General features: G+C 45.4%; 1 protein-coding gene across 4 annotated transcripts in view; it reads left to right on the forward strand.

Annotated features, from left to right (window-relative positions):
• Positions 1 to 18,566, forward strand: part of TNS2 (tensin 2) — a 133,998-nt gene that overhangs the window by 42,129 nt on the left and 73,303 nt on the right. The window contains exon 1 of one of the 4 annotated variants that reach the window (XM_079965779.1): positions 1,722 to 1,901. The exons of 1 other annotated variant lie outside the window; for it this stretch is intronic. In XM_079965779.1, the coding sequence (XP_079821905.1) occupies positions 1,863 to 1,901 (39 nt within the window). In that variant the 5' untranslated portion in view covers positions 1,722 to 1,862. Of the gene's footprint in view, positions 1 to 1,721; positions 1,902 to 11,080; positions 11,470 to 18,566 lie in introns of those variants that run through there. 2 more of the 4 variants (XM_079965781.1, XM_079965778.1) reach the window with 2 other exon arrangements.

The raw sequence follows: 18,566 nt of genomic DNA on the forward strand, positions 1-18,566 counted from the left end.
CCCGGACTTCTGCTACTTTTAAAAAAACACCAAGACCATTGCTCAAGGCTGGCTGGCTGGCAGGCAACAGAAGACCACAGGGAGGCTGCTTTTAAGTTGCCCTGGGAGGCTCCATTTTAGCACAAGGGAAGCTGTTCAGTGTGCAATTACTCACTGTGCAGCAGGAGAAATTTTCCGTATGTCAGCACCAAAGTCCCCAAACATAGACTATGGCAACCCTGGCGGGGTCCATTAAAATACTCCATGGATGTGCCACACTTCTTTGGATGTTGTTGGATTTTTTTGGTTTTTAAATGGAACCTAGAAAGCTGTATTATACTGTGTCTGGCCATTGCTCCATCCAGCCCAGTATTGTCTACACGGACTGGCAGAAGCTCTCCCAGATTCAAAAGCAGGCAGTTTTTATTGTAGCAAGGGGTTGGCATGCCCTCTGTACTGAAAACTGAACCTTTTGCACTAATGTTATCCAAACTGCCCAGAAAACCAAATCGTTCATCCTGTATAGATTTGACAGACTAGCATCTATTTGATAGTTTTGGACAACCTCTTCAGCTTTTGCTCATCGGGGATCACTGAAGCATTGCCTCTGACCAACAGAAATTTATCTCTCTTCCCCAGCTCCCTAGCTTCTGAAATTTCAGTGGATGTTGCTTATATACTTTTGAAGTCCCCCCTTTTTTGCAGCAGAAAGGGCCACAATCTTACTTTTATTTTTAAAAAGTGAATGGGTGTGGGACAGAGGGAGATTCTCAGGATGCTGAATGGAGTGTACAGCCCTTGTACTCGAGTGTTGGGGGCATATGGAGGAAGCGTTGCATAGAAAACACTGGTGTATAGAATCATAAAATTATAGAATCATAGGACTGTAGAGTTGGGAGGGACTACAAAGGTCATCTGGTCCAGCAGTGAGTTTGGAAAGTCCTTGTTTGCTGGAGAACAAGCCTGTTCCTAAGTAAGTCCTGCTATGGTCAACAGAGTTGACTTCCAGGTCACAGCAGATTTTAGCCAAAATCTAGGATGTCCATCCTAGATGCCCATGAATTGCCTCTAATGTTTAGTCTGTGTTTAGTCTGCCACCAATCTGAAAGTGTTTTAGGCCCACTCTGCTTCAGAAGCTAGCAGGCCTGTCCTAAATTATAGCCATGTAGGCAATCTCCCCAACCTGGCCCCCACGTGGGTTAAATTGACCGGGAGCTTAGATCCTACCAAAGCCACTTAAAAAATAATGATCAGGGTTCAGCCTTGAAATGAGCAAGCAAAGTAATAAAAATGCAGAGTGTTTTGCAGAATGTATGAAGTGCCTTTTCCTCCTACACTGAACAAGCCCAATCAGACCCATCCATCCGGGATAAAGCAGTTAGAGAAGAGTGATTTCCAGACATGGTCAGCCCCCTTCCACCCCCAGGACCCTTCTGCTTGGTTAACGGAATCGGCATGGTTCATCTGTGCGTTATATGGGCCGTTGCTACACTGACTGACCCAGGGCGATCAACTCCCTGCTTTCTGCAGCAGCTGTTGACTCGCAGAGCTGATTTCCCACTCTTTCTTCCTCCCTCCCCTCCCTTTCGACGAGATTTCATACTTTCAGCAGGAAACGCAGTTTGGGGGTGGTCATCACTCCCTGCATTAGGAGGGTAGGGAAAAGGGGCTGGGAAAAACCTCAGAGAGAGAGGGAGGGAGGGAGAAAGGAAGGAAGGGAAGAGAGAAAAGGGAGGGTGTGTTTCTGCTCAGGCTCAAGAGACACTCAGGTTTCTTTACTGCAAGGAAGTTTGCAGCTCCCTTCTCTCTCAGTAAGAATCGGGCAGAGGGGTTTTAGATGGAGGCCAGCTCAGGGGCTGCCACCAGTTTTGCAGCGCATTGAGATGCCAGCCCCAAATCAGACACCATCGGAATCCATGAAGGTAAGCTGGGAACTTTTCCCTTTCCCTTCCCTTACTGCTTGTGACACCGAGTTAGGGGGAGCAGCTTCTTGCAAATGGGCTCCAATGGCTGGAAACACAATTTTCTCCCAGTTTTTTAAGGCTGTGGCAGAGAAACAGGATTGCTCCGAGAGTGGGGGCCTGAATGGACCACATCGGCTTCAAAGGCAGCCACAGGAAAGGGGACGAGGGGAGCTTTGATGGGATGCTGGCCTTTTGATGGGTTGCTTCCGACTTCACTAGGCAGCTTGGAGATGTGGCTTTTGAGGGATGGCTTGTAATATTTTACAAACAAAATATGCTTTATCTACCTTATATGGGTCTGGAGGGGGCTAGCAGCTCATTTCACTTTACAAAAAAGCCCATGCAGAAGCCACTGCTTTAAATGTGAGTATGTAAAAGCAGCCCTGCTGGATCAAACCACGAATCTGCTTAATCCAGAATCCTGATTCTAACAGTGGCCAGCCAGGAAGCACATGAGCAGGCCAGAAAGGCAACAGTCTCTCCCCCACCCCCGCCGCCCATGTTGTTTTTGCCCCCAATGTCTGATGTTCAGAACATGGAAGTTTCACTTACTAGCTGTCCATGGCTAACAACCTGGGATGCACCTATGAGTAAAATGGGAGTGGGTGGAGCTCAGCCTTGGCGAGGGAAGGCAGCCCTCTGAGCTTTTCTGTCTAGCCCTCTGGGCCACAGGCTCTTTCCCTGGGCTCCTCTCCCAGGCAGCTCCCCTCCCCAAGCCTATTCTGCACCCTGATGGAGTGCTTTTTGACTGGGAAGCGTCCACAAACTCTGCTTGCCTGGATGGAGAGGGGTGTGTACTCGGAAACCTCTGACTTTCGTGTGGCTGGAAGGTAGAGTGGTACCTCAGGTTAAGAACTTAATTCGTTCCAGGGGTCCGTTCTTCACCTGAAACTGTTCTTAACCTGAGACACCACTTTAGCTAATGGGGCATCCTCCTGCTGCTGCCGCCACACGATTTCTGTTCTCACCCTGAAGCAAAGTTCTTAACCCAAGGTACTATTTCTGGGTTAGTGGAGTCTGTAACCTGAAGTGTCTGTAACCTGAAGCATCTGTACCACTGTAGTCACAACCGTTGCTCAGCCCACTTTCTCCTCTGGCCCCTCCCATCACAGGCATGTACTTCCCTAAGCCAAGGTGGAAATGGGGCTGATAAAGGTTCCCCAACCCCCTTTTAAAAACTGTAAGATGATAAAGGGGTACAAAGTGTGAAATAATTTGTGACCATCAGTATTTGGCAAATGACTAAGCTGGGCTATGTTTGTGTGTATCCCCATGATAGGGGATTTCCCAGTTTCCAAAATATTGTACCAGATTAGCTGCCACTAAGGGAGGATCCAACATCCAGTGCAATTTTGACACTTTTAAGAGGGCTGCCAACTGAACATGGCCTTGGGTAGGGCGCCAGTGGCTGTGCACATGCTATACATTTAAAGCACATGCCCCCCCACAAAGCATCATGGGAACTGTACCAGTCACAGACTACAATTCCTGGATTCTTCGCAGGGAGGAGCTCCCTATATCAGCCATGTATTCTTGCCCTGTACAGTGGTACCTCAGGTTACAAACATCTCGGGTTACAGACTCCACTAACCCGGAAGTAGTACCTCAGGTTAAGAACTTTGCCCCAGGATGAGAACAGAAATCATGTGGCGGCAGCGGGAGGCCCCATTAGCTAAGGTGGTGCTTCAGGTTAAGAACGGTTTCAGGTTAAGAACGGACCTCCGGAATGAATTAAGTTCTTAACCCGAGGTACCACTGTATATGGCCAGAATTGCGAGGGGTTGCTTGTAACTTCAGTCTTTGCTCAATACTGATCTGAACCACCCAGGAGACGGCATTGCTTAAGACGCCAACAAGAATGTGTGTCTTGCATCACAAAAAATTAATCCTACTGATCAAATAACGGTGCATATTTATTGAGTTGTTGCCTCCTGCTTCATTAGGAAAGACAGTTTACAAAGTCCTGAGCTGCAGCCACCAGTCTTGGCTTGTATGATTGGAGGAGAACAGCTTTCACTGTTCTGTCTCCTTATGAAGCTACGTATATCATTTCCTTCTTGCCTCAGCAGATATGCTGAAACCCAAGCTGGTCTAGTTTCACTTTTGTTTAAAACGGTATTATTATTTTTAAAATGATATGACTATTTAGCAGCCCTGTTTGTGTAAGAGTGGCACCATGTTGCTGTTTTTGTATCTCTCTACCAAGAATTTTTTAAAAGGTGGTTCCCAAGATTCTCTCGCACTCCAACATGACCAAGAAACAAAACTCATACGGGTGACGGAGCCACGCTAAGTAGGTAGTCTAGGCAGAGCCACATCATGCGTTTGAAGCACATCCCCCAAAGAATTCTGGGGACTGTAGGGTGCTGGGAATTGTAGTTGTGAAAGGGGGAAACTATAGTCCCAAACTTTTTGGGGAGAAATTGTGTGCTTAAGCATTTGTTGTGAATTAGCATCTACTAGGCTTGATCCTCACATAGTTGTAGTTTTGCCCCCTGCTTTGTTACGAATGAATTTGTTCCTCTGTTATCACAATATCCTGTCTGCAGAAGCTAGGCCACTCCAGGCTGGAGGTAGCGGATGGACTTGCAATACATTGCCCCAAGTACACACCATCCCTTTCTGACATATAAATGATTGGCTGCCATGCTCTCTTTGATGTGCTTGCACGACAGTATCACCATGAGAGCAAACCCCGCCATCCACCCCTGACAGTGGGAAGCCTGGATCTCATGGCACGGGACCCTCCCAAGGGGTGCTGTTCAGTGGAGGTGTATACAATTATGCATGGTGGGGAGATGTGGATATAAAAGGTTGCCCCCCCCCCTTGTATTTCTAGAACTCGGGGACATCCAATGAAGCTGAAAGGTTGGAAAATTCAGGGCAGACAAAATTAAGCACTTTTTCACGCACCTTGTACTTAAACTATGGAACTTTCTCCCCGAAAGAAGTGCTGTACTGATTGCACCAACTTGAATGGCTTTAAAAGAGGATTAGACAAATCCATGGAAGAAAAGGCTATCAGTGGCTACTAGCCGTGCTAGCATGCTCTACTTCCACTGTCAGAGCCTGTAGGCCTCTGAATACCAGTTGCTGGGAACTGCATGAGGGGAGAGGACTGTGGCTTGTGGGTTTCCTGCAGACATCTGGTTGGCCTCTGTGAGAACAGGATACTGGACTAGATGGGCCTTTGCCCTAATCCAGGAGTACTCTTCCTACGCCCTTATGTGTCTGAGTATACATACCCTGCAAACATCCTTGAAAAACTGGGACATCTCACTTCCCCCTGCAAGAGCATGGCAGCCATTTGGGGCACTGTGATATCATGCAATTGTGATAAGCGCTTTTGGGGGGCTGTGATCTTGTGCGGCACCCCAAACACGTGTTTTTGGGTGCTGTGAGGCATGACCCCAAAAAGTGTGTCTTTGGAGCACAGATGAGAAGACGCACGTTCCGGTTTTAAGACGCAACGTGTTGGAGGGTATGAGTATATAGTACATTTCACCCCCAAAAAGGTCCTGTCTCTGCACCACATTGCAATGGTGGGTATTTTGTTACTGATCTCTCTCACAGAGAGAGACACAGACAGTGCCAGCTGCTGGCTTCTGTCACTTAATCACGCTGAACTTAAATGTGTGTGCATTTTCAGCATAACCAAATCCACCGATAAGCCAGTGTGTGGCAGAAGAGCCAGCCAGCCAGGCCAAGTGGGCCCACTGCTTGCTTTCTCGCCTCAGTGGCGCTTTGGCTTGTAACAGCCTTGCGCCCACAGCTGCCGCTCACAGGCCGTGGCTGACTCATCTCCATCTCTCTGACCTGGCAAGGCCAAGCGAAGAGTAGCAACCGAGTCTCTGGCTCACTGCTTTTGGCCTGCTCACCTGGTCGGATTGCCCTCCCCAGCTGTCAAATAATTAGATGTGCTTTTTATTAGCTCTGAGTAATCCCTAAAACACTCCTTAAAAATGGCAGGAATTCTTTACAACCCTTTTATAGTGGGTGGCTAATAACACTTTCATTTGAGGGCAGCAGGGAGATGGTGAGTAGACTCAAGCGGATCCTGGCATTAATGGTTGGGTAAAAGTTGTAAGCGGTGGTTGTGTATATCAGGACAGGCAGAAGGCCAGTTGGGATCTGATAGAGATCTACTGATAGATCTCTGGGTGATTTGTAGTAGATCAGCAAGAGGTTTTGACTCCCAGTTGCTTCACAGTCATAGCAACGAAATGACGTTTTCCCCACCTAATTTATGCTGCTGAAATGAAGACAACTAACTTGTAGCAGACTTTTCTGCAATGGGATAGTGAGCTGCTTGGTTCAGTTTTGGTGCTGAAGACAAATCTCTAGACTCAGACTATGCTCAGAGGCCACCCTGTTTTTCAATTCTATTTTTTTTAAAAAAATAATATTTATTAAAAATTTTAAGGGTTACAAAAAGCAAAAGTAAGAACACTATATTAAACAAAAACAAAACGACACATCACAATAAGGAAAAAAGAAGGGGGAAAAAACAACAACTAATCTTCCCATAACTTATCTTTCATTTGCTTGTTTCCTTGACCTCCTCACACCTCCCTTTTTTGTATTCTAATTCAGTTAACTATTTCAGCAAATCCTTTCCATCTTTTCCAATTTTTGTTCTGTAATTTATCTCAATATGATGTAACTTTACTTTCCCTCCTTTCACCAATTAACAGTCTATTTTTTCCTAAACGCTTATAACATTTCTGCTAAAACCACATAACTTCATTCCAACATCCTTCTAACATTCATTAATTTTACAATGTTTCTGTAAATAGTCTTTAAATTTCTTCCAAACTTCCTCCACCGACTCTTCTCCCTGGTCTTGGATTCTGCCAGTCATTTCTGCCAGTTCCATATAGTCCATCACCTTCATCTGCCATTCTTCCCGGGTGGGTAGATCTTGTGTCTTCCAGTATTTTGCAATAAGTACAGTATTCTTGCTGCTGTTGTAGCATACATAAAGAAAGTTCTATCCTTCTTTGACACCAATTGGCCGACCATGCCCAGGGGAAAGGCCTCTGGTTTCTTCAGAAAGGTATATTTAAATACCTTTTTCATTTCATTATAGATAATCTCCCAGAAGTCTTAATCCTTGGGCATGTCCACCAAAGGTGAAAGAATGTACCTTCAGTCTCTTTGCATTTCCAACATTTATTTTCGGGCAAATGGCAAATTTTTGCAAGCTTGACTGGTGTCATGTACCACCTATAGATCATTTTCATTATATTCTCTCTTAAGGCATTACATGCCGTGAACTTCCTACCTGTGGAAGCCATCATAATATTATGTCCAACATCTTGTGCCCATTTAATCATAGCTGATTTCACCGTTTCATCCTGAGTGTTCCATTTCAACAGCAAGTTATACATTCTTGACAAATTCTTAATTTTAGGATCTAGCAGTTCTGTTTCCAATCTTCCAGTGTGGATAATTCTTGTGTCTTCCAATACTTTGCTAGAAGAATCCTTGCTGCTGTAGTGGCGTACATAAAAAAAGTCTTATCCTTCCTTGACACCAATTGGCCGACCATGCCCAAGAGAAATGCCTCTGGTTTCTTGTGAAAAGTACATTTAAGTACCTTCTTAATTTCATTATAAATCATTTCCCAAAAGGCTTTAATATTTGGGCAGGTCCACCAAAGGTGAAAGAAGGTGCCTTCAGTCTCATTACATTTCCAACACGTATTATTGGGCAGATGATAAATCTTCTCAAGCTTAACTGGGGTCATGTACCACCTGTAAATCATTTTCATAATATTTTCTCTTAGGGCAGTACATGCCGTGAATTTAATACCGGTGGTCCATAACTGTTCCCAGTCAGCAAACATAATGTCATGACCAATGTCCTGTGCCCATTTAATCATGGCTGATTTAACTGTCTCATCTATTGTATTCCACTTCAGCAACAAATTGTACATTCTTGATACATTCTTAGTATTGGGTTCTAACAATTCTGTTTCCAATTTCGATTTCTCCACCTGGAAGCCAATTTTCCTATCTTGTTTAAAGGTTTCCATTATTTGATAATAATGGAGCCAATCTCGCACCTTGGGCTTTAATTTCTCAAAACTCTGTAGTTTAAATTCACCGCTTTCTTGTTCTAAAATTTCAGAATATTTTGGCCATTTGGATTCCATGTTAAGTTTCTTCACCTCCTTAGCCTCCATAGGTGATAACCACCTAGGAGTTTTATTTTCCAACAAATCCTTGTACCGGATCCAAACATTGTATAGTGCTTTCCTAACAATATGGTTTTTAAAACCCTTGTGAACTTTAACCTTGTCGTACCATAAATATGCATGCCAAGGCCAAGGAGGGATTTGAACCCGGGTCTCCCAAGGCCTAGTCCAGCACTCTGACCATGACGCCACACGGACTCTCATGGACACCATCTGGAAGGGCAGTGAGAAAGAGCTTTCAGAGTAGCAGAAGCAAAGATCAAAGGCTGCTGTGGGTCCCACTAGAGGTCAAGTGGTAGAAAAGCAACTCATTTGAAAAGTATTTATTGTGAGTATTAAAAAAAAAAACTTTTAAAAGTGCCTCAACATTGCTATAGCTGTCAAGTCACCACAGGAGGAAAAGGCAGCATTTGTACAATGCAAAGCCTTTCAATGTAAGACAAGAACTCTTTCAGCCCATGCAGCACATGAATTGTCCAAGGAGGAGAGACACTTCTGAAGGACAATGAGCACATTTATTTTAACGGAAATTTCTATCCCACTTGCCACTCCAGCAGCAGAGATGCTCAAACAGTTCACCGTGTGCAGCAGATATGATCAAAAGAAAAAAAAGAGCAATAATCCCCATCAGTTTAAATAATGAAATAATAACATTTTACCAGACTTTTAAAAAAGCATTAAAAGAACTCAGGAGAGGGAAAGTAACAGACAGTAACGTAAAACAGCAACGGAGTTAAAAGCTTTGCTGGAATCAAATAAGCGAGAGCTCATCTTGTGCTGCCCTTTCCAGGCACAGAGCTGCACCTTTAAGCTCCGGGTCCAAATGACGTTTCTATCTGCCCCCCCCCCAAGAAAACTCATGTTTTACCACTGAATCAGAGCAAATGTCAAAATCAGAGCAAATGTCAATCCATAGAAAACCCAATGGCGATTTGCTCCAATTCAGCAGTAAGACATAGGTCTTCCTGGAAAAAGTGCCAGGATACACATCCACACACACAACCAAAACCACAAATCTTTTCGGACATGGAACTTTAAAGCCCTGACCTGACCCTAGAAATGTGACACAAAAGGCGGTCTGGGTAAGTCCAGAGTCTGGGAAGCATGTGTGTGTGACATAGATACTGTGACAGTCCCTTCCAACCCACACCCCATTGGTGGGACCCTGGCATAGCATTGGGCTCAAAGCTTCACCTGCTCTTGCTCTACCACAGCAGGTGATGCCCCAAATGAGCCTGACTCATTTCCCTCTTCACTGGTGGGACAGCTGCTAATTCAGTGGTGGCTTGTTCTGGCCTTTGGGTGAATTTGGAATGCAATCCTTGCTTTGCCACAGACTTGGCTCTGGACCTTGGGCATGGTTAAACTTGGATGTGTTTTTTCTATAGGCTGTGTCATGCTAGAATTTGGGACAAAATATAATTCCGCTGTTACTTTTTTCTTTTTCTTTTTGCTGGTTGTTATCCAGAGTTGGCTACGAATAACACCCAGAATTTATAGCTCCATTTCAAACTGGTGTTTGTGTGTTTCATTAGGAAACTTGAAAGGAGGAATGGGTAGCACTGGAGCCACATGGATGCAAGCTTCTGGTGTGCCAAGATGGTGCCATTTGGTTATGGAGGTCCGTGGCACTGCGCTTCTAAGTAAAAAGTTGTGAATGCCATGGGTGTCCCCCCCCAACCTGCCTCCCCCCTGCATTGTGACCACATCATCTGTGCCATACTGGCTGCATCCATTTGACCCAGTTCCATGGCAGACGTTCAGCTTCCTCAAGGCAGCTCTGGTCTGACTCACTTTAACACCCACCCACGGTTGAAAGAGGCCAGCAAAGAGCCTTGGAAACATGGAAAAGGCAGACTCTCTCTTCTCTGAGCAGTGTCTGGTCAACAGCATTCTGCCCAGAGAGGAAAAACAGAAGGAGAGAACAGAACTCTTTGCTTTCCCAGTGGGGTATTGTAGTAGTTTCTAAAGCAAAAACCCCTCCATATTATGTGGCCATCGCTTCTCTATATGGAACATTTCCACATGGTCCATAGCTAAACTATGGAATTTGCTGTGATGGCCACCAACTTGGATGGTTTCAAAAGAGAAGTAGGCAATTTCATGCTGGATTATTCTATCAATGGCCTCTAGTCACAATGGCTTTGTTCTACCTCCACCGTCAGAAGTGGAGGAGAATTCTCTTGCCCTCATATCTTGCATCAGGGCTTCCCATCAGAGTATCTGGTTGGCTACGGTGAGAGCAAGATGCTGATCCAGCAGGGCTCATCTTATATTCTTGCTATTTAGCCATCCATTACTTATGGCTGAATTCTTCAGTGGCTTACAAGTGTCTCAGCTAAGGGTTATCAAGCAGCATTATCTGGGCCTCTGAGGAGCACAGAATGGTCCCTCTATTGACAGCTCAGAAGAAAAAGAGGCTTTGTGGAAATGTGAGTCAGTGCTGAGGCAACAGGGCTTGGTCTTTGGGACAGCTGGAGTGCACAGGCCTGGCACTTTCTGGACTGTCAGCTGAATCTCCCTTCAGCATTGTAACGGGTATAGTGTAACTGTTGGGCTAGGGGCACTCCAGCCCTCCCAAGGAGCAAACCGATGCCTTCAAATCAGAACCTGTTGGATAGTTCCACACTGTGGCTTGTTTGCCTCTGGTTGCATCTGCATCTGCATCATACATTTAAAACACCTTTCCCTCTCCCCCACCAAAAATTCATGGGAACTATGATTTGTTACGGGTGCTGGGAGTTGTAGCTCCGTGAGGGGTCAACTACAGCTCCCACAATTCTTTGTGCTTTATATGTATGGTGTGCTTAGTAGCCTCTGCCCCTTTTGAGTGCCTCTGCCAGACGCTTTCCCATCCCTGGCTTCAAGGGGTGACCTGGGCTCCTCTGTTTCTCTGCCAGGCCCAGCTGTCCCTCCTTCCTGGTCCATCCTTTTCCATTACCTCCGCGCAAAGGGAAGGAGCTATTGTGGGGCAGGAAACAGCAGCTCCCTGCCTGCCCGCCTGATCTCGCAGCCCAGCCTTGGCTCCTGCCTCATTGTTTCCAGCTCCACATCCTCCTCTTTCACACACTCCCAAGGGCTGAGCTGGTTTGGGAATCTGGATAAAGCAGATCCACCACAGCCACGGATGCCGTGAGTTGGGGCAGACCCCGTCCCTCTCATGTGGATTTGTTCTCAGCAATGCCGACCTGACCGTGTTTCCAAGGCAATTGTGGGATTAATGTGCCATCACCATCATCTGTAACCATGAAGCCCCGAAACACCATGGACACTCTTCTGAGAGTGCTGGGAAGAAGAGAGAGCACCCGAGTACCAAGTGGCCGCCGGGTAGGTGTACAACAGAGACGGAGGGTAGGCACTGCAAGGGGAAGAGAGAAAAGGCGAGACGGGCTTTTCTTGCAAGCTGTCCAAAGTCTCTGAGGTCACTTCCAGATGGCCCATTTATTGAGTATTCATCCTGATCTGTTTGCACAAGTTTGCGTAGACTTAGGCTGTGGATACACCATGCATTTAAAGCTCATGGCTTCTCCCAATGAATCTTGGGAACTGTAGTTTGTTAAAGTGCTTTAAATGTATGGTGCATATGCTGCCTTGGATTATTTATTGAGCATTCATTATGTTTTTGTTTCCAGAGAGGTTATATGATGTCGCATCAAGCAATTATTACCATACATTTTTCAGTGTGTTTCCCTATTGCTTTACTTATTGCAAAAAGTCAGGGTGGGGGCAGGGTTGTTGCACAAGCATGCCAAATTGGTTTTAATTGCACAACCTGAATTTGCTGGCATGCCATTGAATTCTACCCCCCCAAATAGTGACAGTCTGGAAGCCCCTGTAGTGCATCTGATGAAATAGGCTGCAGCCTGCGAAAGCTCATGGCGGGGTGAATCAGTTAGGGCCAAACAACACATTTTAATAAACTTTTTAAAAAGCATACTTCTTGAAGAAAAAACAGCTTCAAGGTCCCAAGGTGCAAGGTTCAGCTTTGTGGTGGGCACCTGCCCTGCATACCCAGGTAAGACTAGGAGTATTCCCAGTCTGAAACAGTGTAGACTGTGCTGGATGACCTCTGGTCTGACAGTAAAAACCAACTTCATCTGTTCCCCACTCCAGAAGGTGCTCCTGATCTGAATTGGTGCCCCACACTGGTTTCCTACAAACACCCCCTACCCCAACTCCTGCTTGCCCCCATGCGGTTTACTGCAAAAGAATTTCTGTCTCTTTAGAAAACTATGAAAAGAATCTGTTTTGCTTGTTTTTTCTTCTTCTTCAGCTGACTTAACGTGACTACTCTTCTGGAGTATGAAGAAATATTTCCCCCTTCTTAAAATTAAGGGCAGTTGACTTTAGTTTAATTTTTTGTTCTCCTTGGTACTGCAAGGGACCTAATGAAACTAAATTACTGGGGGCTGAGAGGTTTGTCTGATGGATAGTGCTCAGAAGCTTAGGAACCAATTTTGACATTTGCTTTTTATTGACACAGATCTTAAAATCCCAGATGGGTGAAAGCTGGTTGGCCAAATGCCACAGCAGCCTGTTTGAGCCATTTCTTAACATGCATCTTCAGCATGTAGCAGCCCTGTTTCCTCTTTCACTCCCTTTCTAAAGTGCTCTGGGAGGAGGCAGCTTCCTATGACCCCATGTCTGATTTTGAAGTACGTACTCTGGTATGGCGGTGATACAAAAACAGCTCTGGTTCAGTCACGGGATTTCCATGATGCCAAGCGATGATGGCTTGCCCACACTGAAGGCACCATCAGAGATCAAATCCCCGCAGGTGGGACACAGACCCCTCTCACCTTTGCAAACACAGAATTAGTTCATGGAGCCAGTTTGCACATTCACTTGCAAGCCCTGAAGTGTAGAGAAAACAAGTGATGGTGTGTGTAAACCATCCCTAGGATGTGGGTCCTGTGTTGGATTTGGGGACACAGCTACCACCTGCCCTTACCCACACACACCCCATTTGTTACCTAAAGTACACAGGGACATCGGAAGTTTCCTTATACAGTGGTACCTCGGGTTACAGTGGTATCTTCAGGTTACAGACTCCGCTAATCCAGAAATAGTACCTCAGGTTAAGAACTTTGCTTCAGGATGAGAACAGAAATTGTGCTCCGGCGGCACGACAGTAGCAGGAGGCCCCATTAGCTAAAGTGGTACCTCAGGTTAAGAACAGTTTCAGGTTAAGAACGGACCTGCAGAACGAATTAAGTTCTTAACCCGAGGTACCACTGTACTGAGTCAGACCATTGATCCATCTTGTGAGGGACAGAGGAAGCAGCAGCAGCAGACATTTTGTTCACAAGCTTATTTTAAAATGTTTTTCCACCAAGAGTTCATTAGGCATGGCCTTTCTCCCCTGGCAGGGAAATCTTCTAGCCAGCGTTCCAGAAGATCTGGGAATGCTGAGTAAACAGGAAATGAGACTGCAAATCTAGGCTGGTTTTGCTCCTTCTGAAATGACCCTAAGGGCTCAGCCATCCAATCACACACACACACACACACACACACACACACACACACACACACACACCACACACACACACACAGCAGTTGCTTTCGGTTGACCATTGGTCAGCTTTGTGGCCCTTTGTGGAGAGGCTATGCGAGACCTGAGTGCAGTTTTCACAAGTGTGGCTACTGTGAATGATGCAGCTGTGCTGGAGCAGCTCCAGTGTGTGAGGCTTTGTATGAGTCAGTTGTGGCAGGTGCAGGATGGGAGGAGGAGCCCAACCCTCTCCCTGTCAAGAATCCCTCTGTCTTTGCCCTAGTGCATTATTGTAGTTAGGTGCCAGTTGGGGTTCTTGGACAAGAGGAGCTAGTGGTAGGGACTCCCCACTTCTTGGTGTCTCTGTAGGAGCTTGCAGAAGGAGAAAGCTCCTGGGCAGCTATCACTGCTGATGGCCAGAGTGTCACATTGCAACTACCAGTTTGGTTGAGGTCAGATGGCACAAGGGGACAATTGGAGTCGTGGTTCCAGGCAGCAGCAGATTCTAGCACGACCCCTAAGACTGAGCAATGACCTAGGCAGAGGCAGAGGTTTGCTCCTCTGTGCCTTTTAATGCGTATGTGCTTGGCTCCTTACATACAACCTTCCTGGGTTTCTCCAGGCTATTAGCTCTGACAGTTGCAGCCACAAGATTCAAGGATTATTCTGGGAAAAGGAGCACTGAGGGAAAACTCGTATGGGCTAAGCAGACTTTAGGCCATACATTTTAAGCATGAGGCTTCCTGCAAAGAATCCTGGGAACTGTAGTTTGTTCAGGGTGCTGGGAATTGTAACTTTGTGAGGATCTACAAGTAAACAAATGAAGCAAAGATGTTCCCTGCATGTTGATGCTAAGGCTGCCAACTTATTAAATATATTTAATCTTCATGGATGAATTGAACTGTTGGCTGATTAATATACATTGCTGCATACTGCAAGACCTCAATGAAGATGTCTTTGGTAGGCCATTTCATATTTGAGCATGGCAACAAACCAGGCTCCTTGAGTGTTCATTTGACAGAGTGCAGCCAGTCTTGGCCCTATGGTGAGAGTAGGCCCAATGGCCCATTGGTTAGAACTCAACATCACACAAATGTTCCATCAGCGCAAACATTGCAGTTGCTAGATGGAACAGTCCTCCTCTTCCCTCAGGGGGCGCAAGGGGAGAGGAGGGGAGAGAAGGGAAGGCCCGTTTGTGAGCTGGAGTCCCTGTGCAGATCTATCACTGATGGGCTGCTTTAGGTGAATCCCACTCATTGTATGTTAGATTTATGATTTTCATCTTTTAAGTGTATGCTTATAAGCCATAATATGTGAAGTGGGAAGTATTCCCTTGGAGAACCTGCAAGAAGCAGTTTCTCTTGGGCTGAAAATGCTGACATTTCATAACTTTCATTGGCTGGGTTTGGATGCAGACCAGAAGGGAAATCCTTCTTTACATTTCTTTTTCAACTGATCTGGGACAGGAAGGCTGGCGCTGGCACAGCTGTGTGGCCAGAGCTGCAGGTCCTGGGATTTTTGCTTCTTGTCAGGTTTACCAGTTAATTGAGAGGGTGTGTGCGTGTGTCAGGATTTTAATCTGTGATTAATGGATAAATGTTGTAATCCTAAACATGCTTATCGGAACTCGGTGACACTTTAAAAAAAACCACATGCATAGGATAAGGCTACCTGGTTGGAGTCCTATGCACACCTCCAGACAACCTGATGAATTCAGCATTCATTCTGATTTGCTTGCACAAAGCTTACATGGTGGTTAGACTATGGGGCTGTCCATACCTGGGTTTAATGTGGTTTGGGAATGCCTTGTATCTCCTTTAATTTTCCCTCATTCATGTAGACCACCTAATATTGAAAGACCTACATTGGCTCCCAGTACGTTTCTGAGCACAATTCACTATGAGAAGCCAAGTTACAGGGAACCAGGCAGAGGGCGTTCTCGGTAGTGGCGCCTGCCCTGTGGAACACCCTCCCACCAGATGTCAAAGAGAACAACAACTACCAGACTTTTAGAAGACATCTGTTTAGGGAAGCTTTTAATGTTTGATGTGTTACGGTATTTTAATATTTTGTTGGAAGCCACCCAGAGTGGCTGGGGAAGCCCAGCCAGATGGGCGGGGTATAAATTTATTATTATTTATTATTTATTATTTATTATTATTTATTATTATTATTATTATTATTATTATTATTATTATATAGCTGTTCTATCCAGATGTTGCTGTCCTTCATTTTCTACACCCTAAATCCAGAGATTCCCTATGCTTTGAAAAAGCTGACTAAGAAATCTACATCAATGGCATAGGGACACTCCTGATTTGGGGAGGAAAAAGTAGTTGGAGAAAATGTCACATGGAGATAAAGGAGACACAGGTGGTTCACAATACACATTAAACCTAGCTATGGATGGATCCTTAGTCCAGTATTTATTGAGCATTCATCCTGATTTGCTTTCAGGGTGTTTACTCATATTCCCATTAATTATTCACCCCACACTTTTCAGTACATTTTCCAGTCACCTTTCAAACCACAAAGGACCCCTCCAGGTTACCTATTTATTGTTTGCTTGCCCTGGTTTGCTTGCAAAAGGCTTACACAGAGATTGGATTACTGTATATCTAGTCTGTATTGAGCATTAATTTGGATTTGTTTGTGGGACAGTTATATGACAATGAGCATTCATCTTCCTTTCATCCTGATTTGCTTGTGGGATGTTTGCACATCTTCCTGTTAGTCGTTTGTTCATCCCATTCTTTTCACATGTGTTTCCCTTGCAATTGTTGTTGCTTTCCCAAAAGCCAGGTTCTTTTTTAACAAGTGGATTAGTTGCCCCAGGGCCACAGAGCGCTTTAATCCACTTTAGATGTGCAAACCTAATGTTCCAGTAAGTGCTTGTATTCCTCCCTGCAAAACATGAGTAAGATTGAGCTGGAAAGGTAGTAGCCCTACTACTTACTATGTATTGAAATTGTAAAATCCTCTCACCGGTCACTCTGCCATTGTGGTAGCTGTTTCTGAACAATTATGTTGAATTTCCTGGGAATGTAATTAAAGTGACAGTCTTTCAGACAGACTTCCAAGGCTTTGATTTAGGCTTCATGTGCAAAACATGGGGTTTTGCTTAACCAGCAATTTGATGCATAGGGTTGTGAAGCCAAAGAAAAGAACACATTTCCAGGTTCTTAAGACATTCCCACATGCTCACTAGCTCATTCCAAGCAGTGCTGGGAAACCTACACCAGGGGAAAGAGGTGGGTGGGTGAGAACCAGGAAATGACAATAATCATAAAGCAGGAAAGGGAAATGGACTCTATTGGTTTTCCTTTTTTGTGATGAGATATATTTTTTTTTGGGGGGGGGGGGGTATTTCCAGCAAACTGATCTGCAGGGCACAATGAAGCAAGCAGAATTTAGTTTTGTTCTCAAACTGTCAGCTGTGTTGGGGAAGCGGTTTTAAAAGCACTGATATCTTGACAGATCCTTAAAATAAATAAAAAAAAGCCCTGCTCCTGACCTCTGGAGCCCAGCCTGCTATTCTTAAGCCTTGACCAATTCCCATCTGGCTTCCTGAGTTATGGAACACTCTGTTCTGCTGGGTGGGAACCTCCCATCCCTTGCAAAGTTCTGCAGCAGCACAGAAGGAGGTCAGAGATAATGTGCTGTAGGTCCCCATGAATTAGCTGATTGCCATAGATAGGACATACGTACATAGTCTTGGTACACTCTGCAGCAGGAGCTGGGGACCTCAGGCTTGTGCGGGATTATGGCCAATGCAGCTCTCTTTTTCCGGCCCCCAGCATTCTCCCCCTCCTCCCATGCCAGGCACCTCACTAGCCCTGCTCTGCACCCTCCCTGAGTTTATTTTGCCTGGCTGGAATAAGTAACTGAGCTCTGATAAATGCCTCTTGTTTGCCTCGATGAAGAATTGTAGGGGTGTGTGTGTGTGTGTGTGTGTGTGTGTAACAAATCAACAAAGTTAAACTGCATAGCTGTTCTCTACTCTCTTTTGCCTCTGGTTCCTTCCATCGCTGGCATGGATGTTGCCCTCAGGGTGAAAAAGGTCCCCCCAACCCTGCTCTGGAGGATCTGTGGCTCTGGTCAGCAACTCGGTTTTTTGGAAGGCTGCTTTGAGAAGAGCCCATCTCCCATTGTGGCCAGATTGCTCACTGGGGCAAGACGGTTTGAGCATATTACACCTGGCTGCCTATTAGTTTCCAGGTGCAATTCAAAGTGCTGGTATTGACCTATAAAGTCCTAAATGGCTCAGGACCGCAGTTCCTCAAGGACTGCCTCTACCCATATAAACCAACCTGGACTCTGCATTCATTATCTGAGGCGCTTCTTTGGGTGCCTCCTCCATGTGATGTTTGGATGGGAGCAACACGAGAATGGGGCTTTTGTGCAGTGCCCCACCCCCACCCCAGTTTGTGGAATGCTCTCCTCTTCATTATATTTCTTTAGGTGCCAGGCGTAAACGTTTCTCTTCAACCAGGCCTTGGGCTGATTTATATTCTATAGTCTTTTAAATGTGTTTGTGGGATGGGGAGCTATTATTTTGTTGTTTTAACTATTTATTTGTGCTTTTAACCTGCATTTTTACCATATGAACTGCAATGAGATATTGTGATGATGGGCGGTATATTTTATTTTATTTTATTTTAGTGGTTGCCAAGCAAATCCTATCTCCATATAACCGCCCCACAAACAAATCAGAATAGTAAATTAAGTTGAGATGCAGTCTTAAAGGTAAAGGGACCCCTGACTGTTAGGTCCAGTCATGACCGACTCTGGGGTTGCAGCGCTCATCTCGCTTTATTGGCTGAGGGAGACGGCATACAGCTTCCGGGTCATGTGGCCAGCATGACTAAGCCGCTTCTGGCGAACCAGAGCAGTGCATGGAAACGCCGTTTACCTTCCCGCCGGAGCGGTACCT

This window comes from Podarcis cretensis (genome assembly GCF_951804945.1).
Source record: "Podarcis cretensis genome assembly, chromosome: 2".
Lineage (NCBI taxonomy): Eukaryota > Metazoa > Chordata > Lepidosauria > Squamata > Lacertidae > Podarcis > Podarcis cretensis.